Source organism: Micrasema longulum, unplaced genomic scaffold (assembly GCF_059751315.1).
Source record: "Micrasema longulum isolate JH-2025_06_02 unplaced genomic scaffold, ASM5975131v1 h1tg000040l, whole genome shotgun sequence".
Lineage (NCBI taxonomy): Eukaryota > Metazoa > Arthropoda > Insecta > Trichoptera > Brachycentridae > Micrasema > Micrasema longulum.
Genome location: NW_028277247.1, coordinates 98,195 through 116,994, shown reverse-complemented (window position 1 = coordinate 116,994; position 18,800 = coordinate 98,195). Strand labels below are relative to the sequence as shown.

Genomic DNA, 18,800 nt, shown 5'->3' with positions numbered 1-18,800 from the left:
CATTCTGTCTTATAAGAAAAGCTTCATGAACGATTTAAGCAAGTTCACCTAACAAAAGCCATGGCGGATGTATTATTTTGTGTGAAAATGCAAGACCACACACCAGTCGTCACATCACTGAAGAAATTGTGTAAATTGGACGGTTAACTTCCCTCATTCTCCATATAGGCCCGATCTGGTGCCATCAGATTTTCATCTGTTTGGGTTGCTAAAAGAAGCTCATCGTAGGGTTCACTTTGAAGAAGAGGAGGCCGTAAAAAAGTTCATGCGTCAATGGTTTAGAAAGCAAGACCATGCTTTTTACCACAATGACATACATGCCCTGGTTAAAAGATGGACCATAACTGTGAAAATGGACGGAGATAAAATTTATATATTTTTAAAGTATATCAATATGGACTTTCCTTGTTTGCATTATTTTTTTCTTAGTCAGGGCAAAAAAAATCCAAATATTTTCGCAGGGTTTTCAACTCAATTCTCAGATAAAAATCCGAAAAAGTGAAATCAAGTAGTGGTTGACGATAGCCTTCTTGTACCATTTTCAAGGTTCTGGATTCAATTTGTGGTGGTAGGATTTTATGGGCGGCTCAACACTGCAATATTTCATTGTTCCTGGACTGGCAGCTGAAGCATAGGACTGATCACCTTAGCTTCCATGTGACAAAATGATCAAGATTCGATGCAATCAAAGTGTTAATGTAACGTCTTACTCATTATTTGGTGCGGATCGGGAAATAATGATAAAGGTATTTCATAAAAAAACTTTTATTTCATAAAAAATTTAAAGTAGGATTGGCAGTAGATACTGCTCCACTCTGAAAAGACGGTTCTGAAACAACCATCTAAAGACGGAGTTGTAACGTCGTGTTACATTAATTCTTTGTTCCCCCCTGTTCCCCCTGCTGTTCGACTGTACAAATTTGTTCTGGTGTAAAATAACTCCTAAATCTCGTATATCATGAGAATGCATTTTGATCGATCCATATTTGAGTAATTCTAGCCATTTTAAAGTAATTAGTTTTAAAAATGACTCCTGGGAATCTTTAGTTTTGTATAGAGCTGTCACCCGTTGGGTTATGTAAAATAACTACTTATTTTCAAACCAAAATATTAAAAATATTATTTTTATATTTAATAATTAATATATAATTAAATAAATATAAAAGTTCAAAAACTCTAGTAAGTAAATCTATGTTCAGGGATTAAAGGGTAAAGCAAAAGATCACATGTTTTTAAAAACAGAAATTGAAAACATGTGTAATATACCGATTAATAATGTTTAGTATTTTCCAAAAAAATAGTAAAAATAATCATTTAATTTAGGCCTGTTATTGCAAAATACAGCTTCATAATAAAAAATAAAAAAGTTACATGCATCAAGTATATTCTCATATAGACTTATGAGACAACCATACAAGGGTTAATGTTACGAATTAAATTCTCACTCTCGGCGCATTTTTTGAACAGTCTGCCTGAGCGTGTTATTTTTCTTTGGGTGTTTGGGGCTCATGGCGGTTACCACGCGCGAAATGCGTACGGGGCCAAGACTACCCCCGGGTGTGCCAAGGCGATCGGAGCGTCATGAGCGGACTTGGCGTGGATGATCGCCGTGTAGTGGCTGGCGTAGGCGGAAGGCACGTGCGCTACGAACGGCGCGTGCACGAGGGCGGGGGCGGCGTGCACGACCGCCACGGAGGGGCTGGCGTAGGCCAGAGGGGCCACTATGCCGCTGGGGGCGGGGGCGGGGGCTGACGTCACCAGGCAAAGCAGAGTTGACAACACCACCTGGAAAACATTCACATAACCCTTTACAACAATGCATTTGTATATTTATTCGGTTACAGAATGTTAAACAGCTTTTTTGTATGTTTATGTTGGAACAAGAATAAAAGTAGGCTAAATGTTGTCGGAATACGATCTGTCAAGCAAATGCGCGGTAAAACTGTGTACAATAGGTGCTCAAATGTCGTGGCACGTATATTATGTATAGGTGAGAGATAAGCATTATTGCCAAATCGATAAAGTAGTTCTGCGTTTGTTTTGACATGTCCACATGTAGAGCGAATGGACGGAGAAAAAACGGCTAAAAATATTTTTGATGCGAATGTTGATGGTTGCAGAAATCAAAAATCTAATAAATGAAGTAAAGTCGGAATAATCGGCGCACGTGCATGAGAAGATGTATAAACGTAGAGAAAGTGAGGTATGTACGCAAGTACAGAGTGATATAGCGTTCTATTCTCTCTACCTTTCCCTACGGGGAAAGAGCGTGATGGTTCATTTGTTTTATTTAATGTTCTTTTTGTTTATGGAAGAACAATAACAGAGTACCAGTAGTACTTACAAAGATACAAGTGAGACAAAACATTCCCTATCCGCATCCAGTGGTGAATAGGGAACTACATTGGCACTCCAGTTGCAGAGTATTTGAGTCAGAGTAAGCTGATCAGTCTCACGCTTCAGGCACAAGTACAGGAACAATGAATTATTGCCTTTAAAACCAGTATTTCACATTTACCCTACCAGATTCCTAGATTGGCACCTGAAGCCTAAGACTGATCACTGAAACTCCATGTAACAGATAATCATGATACGCGACAGTTGGTAGATATATGAATACAGTGCTCAATGCACCACTGGATGGGAATAGAAGAATGATGATGATGGTGGTATAATAATTCAGAATTAGCATTTGAGCATTATTGTTTATTTAGAGCACACTATACAGAGAACCTTACTTATAAACCTGTTATAAAGTTACATTCAGACAAAGTGGCATGGTACTCCAATTTTTATTCTACCACTGTGCTTAGGCGTAACTTTATACCAGATTTATAAATGAAGCCCAGAAGATAGTCAAAGACGAAGATCATATTTCTTTTATTATATAAATAATACAGATATTTATGTATAAATACATTATGATAAGCCCTTACGCATATTTATGAAACATGGACAAAATCCATATTACGAAATCTTTAATTGAGTCGCCCATTTCCAATATTTATCTCGTCCAGTTTTTACCAAAAATGAATTGAATACGTTATATAATGCCGTTTATTAAAGAGAGCATATAATTCTTCAATAAAAATTTCCAAAACCAGTTTTTAAATTCGTCCAATTTATTCTTAAACTTATCTTGTCCGTCTGTTCCCCATTTCCAAATAATATCATCTTGTTCATTTTGAAGTTACATATTTTGTTTGTTGTGATGTTTTCTTTGGGTTACAGCGTCCATCATCTACGCCGATGTACGCGGTAACGCTGTTCGAAACGTCGGCAAGGAGTATTAATACACAGCACAATAACCCAAAAAGAACATCATAAGAATCACCATGTTTATGACATACGAGTATTTATTAAAGACATTTTTAAATGACCTCAATAATTTATAAATATTGTGTTTTTCGTAAACGCAATATTGAAATCAATTTTATTGAAAATTAAAATGAATTTAATTATACATTATTACTTTCATCTCAGACGTTCTAAGCAGTTATGTAGTTTTTCTTTTTTTTTGTTCTTACTGTGTCTGTCCTCGTCTTTATCGTGTACACCATGATTGGTCTTACACACGTTTTGTATATCCGAATTTTGCTTCCAATCCGCATGTGTGTATCATTTCTTAGGCATCCAGATGCTGCCAAGGCTTTACTCGTTTGTTTCCTCACTTTGAAGTTTAGGAGACTGTGGCTCGAGATTTTAAAACCTAAATATTTGGTAGCATTTCAACTTTTCGTTTTACTAACTGAGATTGATTTGTTTAATCATCGGGAATTTCCACTGCCACTATGGCTGCATCGTCTGCGTAGCATGTGATGTTAATGACCTTATCTTCCTTAGTTCTAGATTAACCAATTAGTGTTTTCAAATGTTTTGTTTGTGTAAGAAAAGATTTTTGGCTTATATATTGCTGTGTTATATTCAGTTATAAAGATGCCAAATGGCTTTGTTTCTTTGTTGTTCTTAAAATGCCTTTTTTGTGTAAATATTATTTAAGTCTCTAAGTGAGTTGTAGTAACTTCTGCATTATACATTGTAAAAAATAATATATTGTTTAGTGATTTATAAATAAAAAATTAAAATAAAAAATTGATACAGAGGTTGATACACATTTTTTGTGAATATCTCAAAACAACCAAGATGGAAATGGGCGACTCAAGTATAATATATATAAAAAACTATCTGACACGTTTCTAGTCAATTTATTGTTCAATAAAATTTAAAACAAGAGACAAATTACAAAGGATCAAACGCTAAAGCAATAAATATTATGAAAATTTATTTAAATGATCACGATTAAAAATATAAACACCCTGAAAATATTTTTATGGTAGAGTGTAATGTTTATGAGAAGATTAATATAATATAGTAGTTCAAAAACTGATCTATGTATCTTGTTTTGAAAAAAGACACCTACTGGTTTTTGATTGGATGGAATTGAATTATAAATATCAAATTGACAGCGTGATAAAATTATTCAAAAGGCTTCGAATTCCAACGGGGACATTTGCCTGTTTTAAAACTAATAACATATCAAAAATCTAAAGTTGAACTATAAAATGCATCACCAAAAGTTTACTGCCGAACGAAGTCATCTAAATTGTGCCGAATTAATAATATACGTATATGCCGTTCAAAGTATTTTTATATTAAGCATTCTTTTTTTCAAGCAAAAATTATGTTTTTGTTACAACTTTTTAATTAAATCCTCTAAATAAAATTTTTAATTCAACTTCACTATTTAGGGCTTCTATTAGCAAACTTGTGTTTATTTTCAAACATTATTTTTATCGTTTTTTTATTTTGAAACTAACACAGTCATATTAATAAACAGTACATACAGAATAACAACAAATAATTAAACCAATTACGGGTTTCACAAAGAAACAAAAATATTTTTAAAAAATAAAAAAAACGTACAGTTCGTTAGGAGTGAAAGGAAGAAGGATGGGAAAATAGGAAAGGAGGGGGTAAAGGGAGAAGAAAGAGTAAGTAAATATAAAACAATGCAAAAAAAAATGAAAATAAATATACACATACATGCACACATCCATCTATATATATATATATATGTATGTATCCATAAATACATATGCATACAAAAATACACATACATTCGCGTACATAAACATGATTAATAATTAAAGAAAGCATACTCTATGAATGTTTTTTTTTCCCAGATTCGATTCGATGCGATTCGGTGAAAAAGATGGCTTAATCTACGATTACATCTGGGTATTTTAAATCTTATAAGTTTTAATAGTTCAGCCGAATCAATTTCGTAATTTAAGATTTTATATAAATAAACCTGCTTTTAAACTATGTTTTCGATCTTTAAGAGAACTGATCCCATAGTGTTTTGCTGCATCTATATTATCGAGACTTTTTTTTCCAATTTAAATGTTTTATAAATTTGTTTTGTATATTTTCAATTCTTGTGTATTTCGAGCATTCTATGTTAACTAGGAAAACGACGTTAATTTTGAATTTCAATTTATCCTCTTTAATTTAATAAATTTAATAACAACAGAGCGAAACGTATTTTTTTAATAAATCTATTTTTAAAAGAATTTCTAAATAAAAACTTTTGTCTATGGAAACTATTATTTGTCATATGTTTACTTCAAATTTTACTAGACTTTTACTTTATAAAAACATAAGTGTTCAATATCACATGCCTTACAACACAAAAGTCATTTATATTGAGAAGTTTAGCATAAATTCGTATTTAAATGTACAAAAAAAAGTGAGATTTTTCAGTGCCCAAACACTTACATTTATTCAAATAGTAATAACACAGAACATATTGGCTGTTTGGCTTATTTTTGAATGCAGTATAATTAAATAGTTCATTGACTTGTTTCAAATAATATTTCACTATTGGATGAATTCCAATGACATAGTTACAGATCAAAATTAGTCAAATTCTGGAATCAAATGTTCTACCAGTCGCAATGGAATGATCCATCCCTGTTTTTAAAATGTACTCTTTGATTTCACGAAGTTCAAAAGATGGAAGAATTGAAGGAATATGGAAGTTCAGGCAGAATGGTGTTTACACAGTGTGTAAACTGGATACATAAACCAGTCAACGACAGGTCATAACCTCCTGTAAATGCCTATTCCCTTTTTGAAAATGATCTGTATCTCTGTTGTAATATATTAATAAAAATATGATTTTTTAGATTCGAAGTAATCAAGTACACAGTTCCTTTAATACTCACAAATTTCATCATTTTCGTCTTGGTTGCGTTCGATATACTTGGAATCTAAGTCACTACAATGTTTCCCTTGCAACTATTGCGGTTGGGGTTCAAATCCCCGCTTTTATAGTGCAACCTTCTGGGCGGCGATGATAATCCGGTCTAACTGCATCGAAGGTCTAGGGAAGAGAGCGATGCACTTGCGGGATGCATTATTCTGTCGTCCATAGAAATACGTCGAGTCGATCGGTCTATATCACATCCCATACAAGGAGTATTCTTGTGGACGGTATTCTTATATAACTTAGTTACAGTACCTATTTTACTGTGTATGGTTCTTTTTTTACTGGACCTCGACTCCCATGTTTTACACGTGTATGATTCATATAATTCAACGATTTAAACGAGCACTAAATAAATAGTCCAGATCTTGTCTCGATGTCTCTTATGTTTGTCAATGCTTCTTTCTTTTTTCTTTAAATGTTTTAAACTATTCTTTTATTGTAATATTTAAACCTTATAAAATGTATACATGGACAATGTCCGTTAATAAATAAATAAATAATTAATTGTAGTGCTTTTTTTTTTTTTTTTTAATAAAAAGAAATATTTGCGTTCTTATGATTTACCCAAATATTTAATTTTGAGGGCCATTTTCAACGAGTTGTAAATAACTCACTATTAGAAAATGGGAATCAAGTTGGGGTAAAGTGGGATTCGAACCACAGACCTTTGGTCCGTGAGTCCGAGACACTAGCCACAGGACCACAACCCGATTCACACTTAAATTACGCAGACAGGGTATAGTCTAAGCTTATGACCGAGTTACACAGTTTAAACCCGCGCTATGCCAGCGAATACCCTGCAAGCATCGGACCCTTCCATGTATGGATGAATGAAGGGTGCATTCATGTGTGTGACAGATTACCAGAACCCTGGACGAATCTTTTTGATTCGATGGGTACTCTAAGGTAAAAATGATGAAAATGGAAATCGAACGGAGATATTATGTCCGTCTCGTAGCAGAGGCGTAGCCAGGAATGCGCCAGGGTTATTATTTAAACCTTTTTTTTGTTCTAATTTCAGATGAAAATAATCGAACGATTAGTAACTCGTTTATGAGTGTAGTTAAATTATTTGTATAAAGTAAAATAAAAATGTCTTCGATGACCACAGTTATCTGTGGTCATCGAAGACATTTTCAAACATGGCCGACCAAGTAACCGCGGTAGTAGATGGATAAAAAAGCGGGGGACAGAAAGGAGTTGAAACGTTTGGATGAGGACGACATCCAACAGTGGTAAGAACATGGATGCAGGAGAAAAAGAATTAGTAATACTTAAAACTTGTTGAAATAAGGAATCCGCTGGAAGAAGTACCAGGTAAGGAGTCGATGAGGAGACACGGAGAAAAAGAAAGACGAAAAAAATCGAATAATAAAAAAGATAACTAGGGCTTTAGAAACATTTTTTGATGTTTAAAGACAGAGGAAAATTTTTTTTTTTTTCTGATTTCCATATTTTATATATTTTTTAATTTAAAGTTATTTGTCTAAAAAACTCATAAAATGTAAAACTCGACACTGGATTTCAGTCAAGAATACATTTTAACCAAATCATGTATGTATATTTTTTATCAATTAAATACTTAAGAGATAAATAAAATTAATTGTATTATTGAATGTTTCGGGCGTTTCTCAGCTGCGATTATAAAAAAGATTTATATAAATATCCCAACAGAAAGAGAATAACTTATAAATTATTTTACTAATTCTCAATTTTATCGTGTATATTTTTTGTGTTAAAAGTTCCTGTTTAACCCCGGTTGATAAAAATATCTTAATTAATTGGCACTTAAAAAAGGTACCTACCTAATATCTATGTAATGGTGACCGAATATTTTTTTCGTTATATCCGTTACTGTTTTAAACCAGTAGCTCCCAAATTTAAATAGTAAGCGATTTTTTTTTGTTCAGCCGAAAAATCGACATCGACGGTCTTCCAGGACGCGGACGGCAGGAGCCCGCAAAGTAAATAATAGGCATATTGGGTTTTGAGGCATACGCATCAAGTGTCCAAGCCAGGTCTACCACCACATCCTCAAAACGCTCGTTATTGGAGGCTGCTGGGTCAGTTCTCACACTTTAATATTACTTATCGAATCAAACCACCTTATGCCTAATATCCTCCTCAATCACATACTCGCTAAACTCAGAAGCTCGGTGTTATGAATTTTCAAAAAATCACACGCCAAATATGTGGCAAGACAACACCGTCTCTGGGTCCTGCTCGCAGTCCCGGTGCAGTGGGGCGGTTGAGTCTGATATGGAGCGAGGGTGTGACATCTGGAAGATACATTTGTGTGGCGTCCTAGGCTAGAGGCGGTAACTGAGAATTTAGATAAATAGGTATATTAAGATTGTTTTTCTGTCACTCTCTCGCAAATGCCTCCCCGATTCTGAGCGAAAAATACAGCTGCATGTCGGACTAACTATGCCAAACTAAAATCAACTAAATCGGCGTTTCGCTGTCCCGTTTTCCACACCCCAAAACTAAATAATTATTTTTGGAAAAAGTATCAAAATATTTTTTTTTGCCTCGGTACGTTTCAAAATACTTATCATATAAGTTAAAAATAATCATCATATTTGTATACCGTGCGTCTGAAGAGGAAAAATAAAACTGGACGCTATTAAGGGTTTTTGTGTGGTCCTAGTTCCCACAGTTAACTAATTATCAAAAAAACAAAACGACAGGAACACGCCAATAGTAAATATCTATAGTGTGTAAAAAAATAATTAATTATATTCAATTAATGTTTTTTTTATTATTATTTTATTTTAAACCAATCGACAGATTATTAGAAAAACCCTTATGGATTGGTATATAAAGAAGTATTTAAGAAGTTGATAAAATTAATATTTACTGCGCATACATTACAAACTAAAATTAATAATAATAATCAAAGTTTATTAACAAAAATAACAATAACTTTATCTACTACATAAACACAAAGGTAATATATTTCTCTGGATCATGTCTAGTCTGCCTAACTAGGTACAACCTGTTTTAAGGCAGACGTTTATATGCAAAAATAAACAATAGCATTACTACCTACTTGTTAATATATTATACAGTTATACAATATTAACTTATTAGGAATTTGTTTTTAGTAAATTTTCCGATTTTTCTCGACCTAAATCCAGGACCGTTTTTTTACAAATTTGTTAAATTGAATCCGGGTCATGGTTTTGCAATATATTTTGGGGCCCAGAAACCTGAAATTTCGTTCCCCGAATTCAGAGTTTGTAATAGACCCCATGGCCCATCCTCTAGTTTGACTTCTGGTAGTGTGGGAGTGTTCCTTTTGGGATTTGATAATTTACTTGCACAAACATTATTATTCTAAAAATATACAATTGTCTTATATCTAAGATCTCGAATTCCTCAAATAACTTAACGCTGGGGTACCTGAAGGGCTTTTTAAAAATTATTTTAATGATTGATTTTTGAGCAGATTCGAGAGGTTTTAATATCGATTTATTAGTGCTTCCCTATTATGCCATAAGTTATAATTGAGTTACATAAAATAAGATATAGTTGCTTGAGTTTAATTAGGGATAAGATGTTACGTATTGACTTAAAGATATGGGAAAGTTTTCTAATTTTTTGTGTTATATATTCGATGTGTTCTGTCCATTTAAAATATTTATCAATAAAATATTTTACATGGTGTGCTGATTCAAGTATTTCAGAGCATATTTTTAATTGAAGGTTTTGTTTAGGCTGTCCCACTGTAGTTTTACTAAATGTTATATATTTTGTTTTGTCAATATTTAAAGTTAAGAGATTGTTATCTAGCCACATTTTTATTATATTGACACCATTTTGAGCCGAAGAATAAGTTTCATCCCATTTTTTACAAGTAAAAATTAGAGCAGTGTCATCTGCAAATGCAATTATGTCACATTTTTTTATGGGTGTCAGACATAAATCATTAATATACAAAATAAACAAAATCGGTCCCAAAATACTACCCTGTGGTACACCAAAATCAATGTTGTTTTCTTCACCAGTAATATTATCTATTTTTACTTGTTGTGTTCTACCACATAAATAGCTTTTAAACCAATTTAGTAAATTACCTTGCAAACCTTTATTTGACAGACGTTTCAACATGATTTTATGTGATATCGTGTCAAAAGCTTTTGCTAAATCTAAAACAATTGAACGACATTTCTTGCCGGAGTCTACATATTAAGAAATAAGATCCGTTATACCAGAGATTGCCGTATCTGTACCTATTCTTTTTTGAAGTCCGTACTGATTTGCCGATATAATGTTATGAATGTCTATGTATTCTGAAATTATTTTTTTTTACTAATTCATGGCGGATATATTATAAAAAGACAAAAAAGAGGCTCTTGTCAAAATAGTAGGAGAATCCTGCTCCGGAAACCCCTTCAGATACATGGAACAGATAAACATCCAGAGCGATGCTGCTCATCATAGCGGTAGCCCTTCAACAGGCATAACCATCGGCAGGTTGGTCCTGTAAATCGGAATAGAAAACAATCTTTGCTGACGCTGCCTTAGGTAATTATCAGGAACATATAAACCAATGCTCATCATAATCTCAGAATTATTGATCATTCCGCTCAACAATCGAAATAAATATGTGGTTAAATACACAGTTCTCCTACTCTCTAAACTATTGTAGCCAAACATACCCTGGAGAAACTCGGTCGGGTAGAAGCGAGGATAACACCCACACTCTCTTATGTAGAGATATCACAGAAATTTCTTTTGGATTATTTCAATCATAAGAGAGTACTTTATTTCATGTGGCCCCCAAATCATCGAGCTACTCTCGAGTCTACTTCGCACCGATGAGTTGTAAAGAGTTCTCAGTACGCGGGTATTTTCGCAAACCACGGCAGTACGGAGAACGAATCCCAACATCTTCAATTCTTTACCACTGATTGTCTATATGTGATCATGAAATGTCAGGGTGCTCACAAATCTAACGTCCAGATCCTTAACATTCGATGTTTCTAGCAGATTCTGGTCATTCATTTTGTAGCGAGTTTTTGGGCCCTAGTGAAGGACGTGACCAAACACTCGGAAACATTAAACCTATGTTTGTTTCTCCTTCTCCCTCAAATATATTAAATATATAGGCATGGAGAAGACGAAAATAATCAGAAGCTGACACTTTTTAGATATGTTTAAAGTCATCCGCAAATAACAGAAAACGCGAGTCATATTCTAGTGCTATGGCGAGAGTGCCATATTTTTCGAGGGAGGTTGACGATTAAGAAAAGGGAAACGGGGTCTGACTTTTATGCATACAAACGCAGTCCCGTGGCACTCTTGTCATAGCACTAAAATTGAGATCATGATCCAGAGATAAAATACGGGACTGCGTTTGTATGCATAAAAGTCAGACCGCGTTTCCCTTTTCTTAATCGTCAACCTCCCTCGGAACTTTTAGGTATTCGGGCAGAAGTCGCTTAAATAAGCATCCCTAGAGCACTCAATATCCTCGACCGTTCTCCGATCATACAAATATTTACTATTATAAAAATGTGGTATGTCTCTAAAACATGTTGAGAGCCTGTTTTTCAATGTTTGAACCAATTTTTTACACTCCGCCTTAACGACATATTTATTTATTAAAATTCAATAAGAGAGTGCATAAGAATACTTGTTTCTATATTCTTATTTTGAACCAGTTCACCAGCATTGGCATTGATCTGACTCATAGTATCATGCATACTTATGTAGTCTGTGCGATATATTTTACTCAACTTGTGACATTTTGCTTTTTATCGAAACAAAAAATCGAATAATCGAGGCTGACTAATTTGTTGAGCGTTGTAGCACTTTTTTTTCTCTTTTATCTTCTGAACACAACTATTGTAAAACATTGGCAACTATTTATTGATAATTCAACAGATACGGAAAACGTTATTTAGAAGGGAATACGCATTTAGAGGGCTAATAACCGATTGGTTGAGTTAAGTGATCAAAATGTGATAATATGTCCAACGATTCATTAAACTGGATGTGTATCTTAAAGAAATATGGAAATCTTAAATTTGAATATATTTAGTGATAGTATTTATAGACGTAGAAGCTGTTTATAAGCTCATAATTTCACATAGATAATAATTTTATTGTTTTCGTTATTTTGTATTTAAACAACCTTTAAAATAAATATTTCACATCTGCTTTGCCAGGAATCGTACCCAGGACCTTAAAACTAATTGAAACACGTAGGCAAACGCGCTAGCTACTACACACTGAGGCGGACTTATCTCCACTTGATTTCCTTATTTGAGATTTTTACCCGAAAGCAGCCATCGAGTCTAAAACACTTGTCCAGAACACAGGTTTTAATTCACATATCAAACTGTATTTTTCATCCCCCTGGGAACAGAAATTATCTTAATTTCTTAAGTACTAAAAAAAATGTTTTTGAAATATTAAATAAAAAATAATTTATGTTAATGTTTTTTTTAAAGAAATACTAGAGTTCTATTTTGGTGGCTATTTTCAACGAGTTGTAAATAACTCACTGTAAGAAAATAGAAATATACTCGGGGTAGAGTGGGGTTCGAACCTCAAACCTCTGATCCGTGAGTCCGCAACACTAGCCACGAGATCACAATCTGATTTAATTTCCAAAACAAACAATGAAATAATATCATTCGTAACTATTCAAAAAGAGGATCTTACATTACGCGTATAGACAGGAAATGAAATTTTAAGCAATGTTCCAAAGTACAGGGGAGTAAAGCTGCTTACAAAAAAATAAGTAATGTGTAAATATAAATAATTTAATGTAAAGAGTACACATTATGTTAAAAATTAAATATAAAATGAGAAGTGAATAAAAGTAAGTAAATTATATAAGTAAGCATATAAAAGAACAGTACATAAATATAAAAGACAGACGCAGCGCCGCGGCGTAGTTGGTTAGATGGTTAACTGTGAAATTAGAGTTGCGGGTTCGATTTCCACCAGTTACAAGAGAAAAATAATAAGAATATTTTTCTCAATAGATCTGGGTGTTGTGGTGTATTTTTCATAACTTTTTTTACCATATCCTTTCTTTCCCACCTGCTGAAAGGCTTTAAAAAAGAAGCTTAGCGGGTTATATTGCTTGGGAAAAAGACTTTTTATTGATAAGTATGTAACTAGGAACTTGTTTGTGGTTGAATTCCAAAACTAAAAATTGTTAATATTCAAATATTAAGTTGAATTCCAAAACGTAAAATAAATTTTAAAAAATCAAATATGGCATTCTTTTTGCAAACGTCAAGCTCCGGTCTTCTCACCAACAGAGGGGTGTACTTATGAAGGAATACGATTTTTAAAAATTTATTGAATTTAATACTATTTTGGTGATCCCGAAAATCCGGTAAAAAGAAATAAGTGGGTAGAAATTATAAGAATTTAAGGAAAAAATCTGATTGAGATCCACAAAAAACAAATGCTGTTTGTAAACATTCAAAAACAAAGTTTTTTTATTCTTAAAAAAACATCCTTCTATTTTTTTGCAAATGCATTTTCCTCGGATGCAACCCTGGTAGATCGACGAATAAAACATTTATGCCCTTCACTTTTTTTTTACCCATTATATTGAAGATTTTAATATCTGCGAACACGCACAGCGCAAAGATCTATATTGCTCTGAAAACCACACGTAAATCGGTTGATTCATTTAGAAAGAGTTTAGTGACATCACACGTACAGAGGAATTATATATATATATATATATATATATATATAAGAAGAATAAACAGGCAGGGTGTCAGACTTTTGGACACAGTGCAATGTAAGCAAACTTGGTTCTACGCGCCTTCAGGTATATTATAATTCTATGTTCATCATGTTAATATAAAATAAAAAATCACATGACACGTCGAGTAATATTTACTATGCTTTCTCATTCAGTGTTAATATGAACATACTTATAATTTCCACTAAAGATCTCCATCACAGAACGCGTTGAGCTCTATCAGCAGTAGACTAACCTAACCAAAGGACACCCCATAAAAATGATAAAATGCTCTAGTGGTATCCCAGAAAATAAACATGTTTTTTTCATTTGCAATAAAATTATAAATAAAATAAATTAATTAGAAATGGGCGCTGGATAGTAATTGTTAGTTGTAAGGGTATTATTATAAATTATTTACATCCGGTTAAATTATTGAAAAATTTTATGGTAATGAATGACTAATGAGTAATATGAATTGAGAAAAAAACCAGTTTGAGCATGAAGCGAAATAATTGGTTTAATAATATTTGTATTGGAATCTTGTTAATGAATATGTTTTTCTCATATTCATAATCTAAAATATGATAGGAATTTACCATTCAAGCGGAGAAAACGATTAATGACGTTTTATTATAACATGCGTTTGCTAAGAGTTCCTAGTATTGAGTTTTAAATAATGAAAACAGGATCCTGAATTTATGAATATAATCCATTTAAATTTACAACGTAAAAAATAAAATAAAAATTAACAAAGAGGAAGTTCTGTGTTTTTTTTTTAATTATTACTATTTGTCAATAGACTAGTAAACTAAGCCAAAAAAATATTTTTTTAAATATCGATATATCGTATTATGAGCGCCATGAGTTTTGTATTTCTGAAATATGTAACTCCGCGTGTGACGTCTCTAATTCTCATTCGCTTCTTCTCGGCTAGTTTTGCCGATTGTCCATTGACGGTTAGTCAACCGGAAATCTTTCACAGCTCTCTTATCATTAGTTAATTCATATGAACTAGTGATGTCGTTCAAACAAGTTCGTTTTTATTAAAATATTTTTGATTATTTTTTTCGTACATTTTTAAGAAACTCTGCCGTACAATTAAATACTCTAAATTTTACCGCGCATAATAAAACATTGCTTGTATCCAATTTCCCGTAGGGCTGAAATTCCTAATTGAAAATGAAATACAGACGTTTAGGGATTCATGAGATCTGTCCCTAACTAGTTAAAAAATTACGATATATTATAAACGTAGGTAATGATAATAAATCATGTTTTCGTAATATCAGCTTGTGTTAATTTTCTTTTTCTTTTCTTGTTCATTTCTTTTCTTTTCATGGTCATGTCATACCATATTAATTTGCTATAAACTTATTAATAATTAAAAAAGGAATGGCCCACGCTCAGAAGCTGAAGTTTTTGTTGGCATTTTTCCAATTTATGTTATAGCTTAATTTTAATATGTATTTTTCTAAAGTGTATTTTTGTAATTATATTTAAATGTTTGGAAAAATAAACAAATAAAAAAAACAATAATAAAAAATAAAAAATAGATTTTCTTGTTTTTAACATTCCCCTTCCGCACCTAACGGTGCCTATGCAAAATAATCATTTTTGTTACATTGACCCTTGAGGTGATTTTCACAAAAATGGCGCTATATAAATTATCCAACTATATATATGGGTTATAATAATCACTCTAACGCTTCGGGTCCTACTCCAGGGATTATGAAATAGTAAAAATTTATATGTGACATAGACATATTGTTTAGATCGTGATTCAATTTGTCAATTATTGTTTTAAAATTATTTTATATTCATGTTTATATTATTACTATAATAATAGCTGATTCACCAACATAATTTATCAATTATAAAATCCAGTAAGAAACGTTTTATTGGTAGTTAATGAATTTCTTTATTTGTTATGTTAATCGTTGTAATTAAAGTAAAATAGTAAAGAGATTTATACCAAAGCTTCGATATTTTTGTCGATGGCCATTCATGATCACATGCCAGAAATGTTCCGTTGTACCGAGTTGAATTGTCAAACAAGACCAATGCATTTCAAAGATCACTTGCTATGGAGAGAGTAAAAATAGAAAATGATAATATAGTTAGCGATAAATGTTTTGCAGGATTATCATGCATTAAAACGTGGTAGAACATGGAAACCGGTATTTCTATACGAACTGTATTAAGAAATACCCCTTTTTACTCGTACGAGAATAAGAATGTCTTTAAGCGGTAGTTATTTATTTATTTATTTATACTTTTACATTGTTTGCATTCTTTTTTTTATACAGAATAATGTTCCTCACTGGGGTGTCCCGTGCCGAGAGAAACATTTTACAAAATGTGAAACATGCCTAAGATTAGCTATTTAACAAAGTTAACATAATAATAACAATAAAAAAACATAATTGATCCAATTAACCTAATTATTATTAACATAATAAACAATAAAAAAACTGGACTAATAGAACAAATTTTATAAACCGTACAGACATTTTACCGATTTGGCTTGATCAACTCATCGATCCGTGCGTAGCCCACCTCCACTATCCATTTTTTAATAGCAATTTCATATTGTGAGAACAAACTAACTGTCCTTATGGATAATGGAAGTAGATTGTACACTTTAATCGAGTAGTAGGCCAATCCTCTTTGACCGAAGGTTGTATTTATTTTATTGCTGCATCAGAGTGGAGTATCTAGTAACTCTTGTATTTGTAACGAAAGGTAGAGAATAATGTTTCCGTACGTATAGTAACAAAGCTTTTACATAAAGTTGTTTTATAGATTTTACATTAAGATTTTCAAATATACCGAGAGAGCTAGTTCTGATTGGGACTCTTAAGATAATTTTTATTTAAGCTTTTTGTACAATTATTATTTGCTTGATCAGTGTGTCATTTGCACATCCCCATCCAATTATCCCATATTCCAAAACTGATTGAGTTATTACGTGATATATTTTAACAAGTGCTTTTAGGCTTATTATATTTCTTATAGTTTTAACAAAGTAAATTTGCCTTTTCAATTTATTTTTAATATGATCAATTTGATTAGTCCATTTTAAATTCTCATCTTTATAAATTCCCAAATATTTAATTGAATCTACTCTGTCCAATGATTTACAAATACATTCAAAATATATTTACAGTAATTCTGAGACAAAGCATATTAAAGACCAATAAAAACTAAGTAAATACATATATGCGTACTTTCATGTCAGTTCAAGAAAGAAAATTAACATTCTAAACAGATGAAAGAAATAGGCGATATCTATTATTTTCCTATTTTTTTATATTTTTGTATTCTTTTTTGTTTCTTTTTTTTCTTGCCCACTTAATACAGTTCAGCTTGTAGTATTTTTACTTTATTGTACTGAGAGTTACGAAGAATTGCAGATTGAATAAACGCCTCGCTTGAATGAACCTTTTCAAAACTTCTAGGGTAAGGGAGGTAAATATGGACCACTAATCCTATTTTCGTCAGATAAACTCAAATCAATTGTAAATCATACGGATTTTGTATTTTCATACGAAAATACATTCATATGTTTTAAGAATAAACAAAAAAAAAACAGGGTCAAAATGCTTTTGAAAAATAATAAAAACCAATAAACAATAATGCCAAATTTAACTGTTTAAAATAGTGGAGGGTGATGTGGATCAAAAACACTATATGTATAACCTGATATTGATCCACATTTAATCTAGTTGATAAAAATGAAATATATTTATTTCATTGCCGATATCTATCAGAATAAACAACTTCCTCGTGGTTCCAATTTTGGCAAAGAACAATACACTGAACCCATGCCTCTCCACCTCAATATAAGTAATACAACACATACTTTTGGCATTGTTTTTTTATATTAATTCAGTCAAAGGCAAATTATCGTCAGAGTCTTCATGGCTTTTGCAAGTCCCGCCTTCATCTGAATTCAGAGTTGCCACTTTCTGTCTATATGGATTAGTGATCCATATTGGCCGACCCCTATGTTGTCTACTTTGATCGCAACACGCATTTGGATCGTGCTTCAGTCTAAAATAATAACAGTCATTCAAAACCACGCACTATTTAACTTTACATATATTTTTTTAATATCCTTTATAGGGTTGACTGAATATCAGTTCGAAAACAATAAAAATTGATTAACAAAATATTCAAAAAAAACTTGCCAAGAATAATAAAGACTAATAATTATTTTTTTTAATTACTCACAACACGGACGTACGTCCTTCCAGGTTGCTCTCGCGAACAAAGGTCAAGTTTGAGCTTGACAAAAAAAAATGATGGACGATAGGTTGACACTTTCAAGTCAACTAAGTAAAATAATACATTACTTTTAACTCACGATTAAACGCGATTTGTAATGCTTAAAATAAATAAATAATTATTACTATCGTAACTTTGCACGTTCGTGTGCTTTTTCTGAAACAGGTTGACATTTTCCTTGCGAGCCTTCAGAATTCCTGCGTCTAAATGCCAACAGGATACAGTGTTTAAACTGGGCTTACATATCAGGACTATAATGGCAAGAAATAATACAAAACTATACCTCTACTAACAATACCAGTTTTAAAATATGTGGGAGTACGAGTACATTTCAAACTTCGCTTAAAAACTCAAAGAATCCAGTTCTTTTGTTAAGAATATAAATTTATTTACGAGATCGCGATCGGTAATTTGTGTTTTTCAAATTTATGGGACGTGTGGTATTTTATGTAAAACTTTCAATGCAGTCTCAGCTTTGCAAAAATAGGAGAAGAAGTCATTTAAATAATAAACAATGGC

At 32.3% G+C, this 18,800-nt stretch overlaps 1 protein-coding gene across 1 annotated transcript; it reads right to left on the bottom strand.

The window, feature by feature from the left end:
• Positions 1–749: 749 nt before the first annotated feature.
• LOC148285328 (uncharacterized) lies at positions 750–6,471 on the bottom strand. Its single transcript, XM_088226564.1, has 2 exons — positions 6,228–6,471; positions 750–1,785 (listed from the first exon to the last, which is right to left on the bottom strand). The coding sequence occupies exons 1-2, from the start codon at positions 6,237–6,239 to the stop codon at positions 1,516–1,518; spliced, it is 282 nt and encodes a 93-aa protein (XP_088082690.1). The 5' UTR covers positions 6,240–6,471; the 3' UTR covers positions 750–1,515.
• Between the last annotated feature and the right edge of the window lie 12,329 nt (positions 6,472–18,800).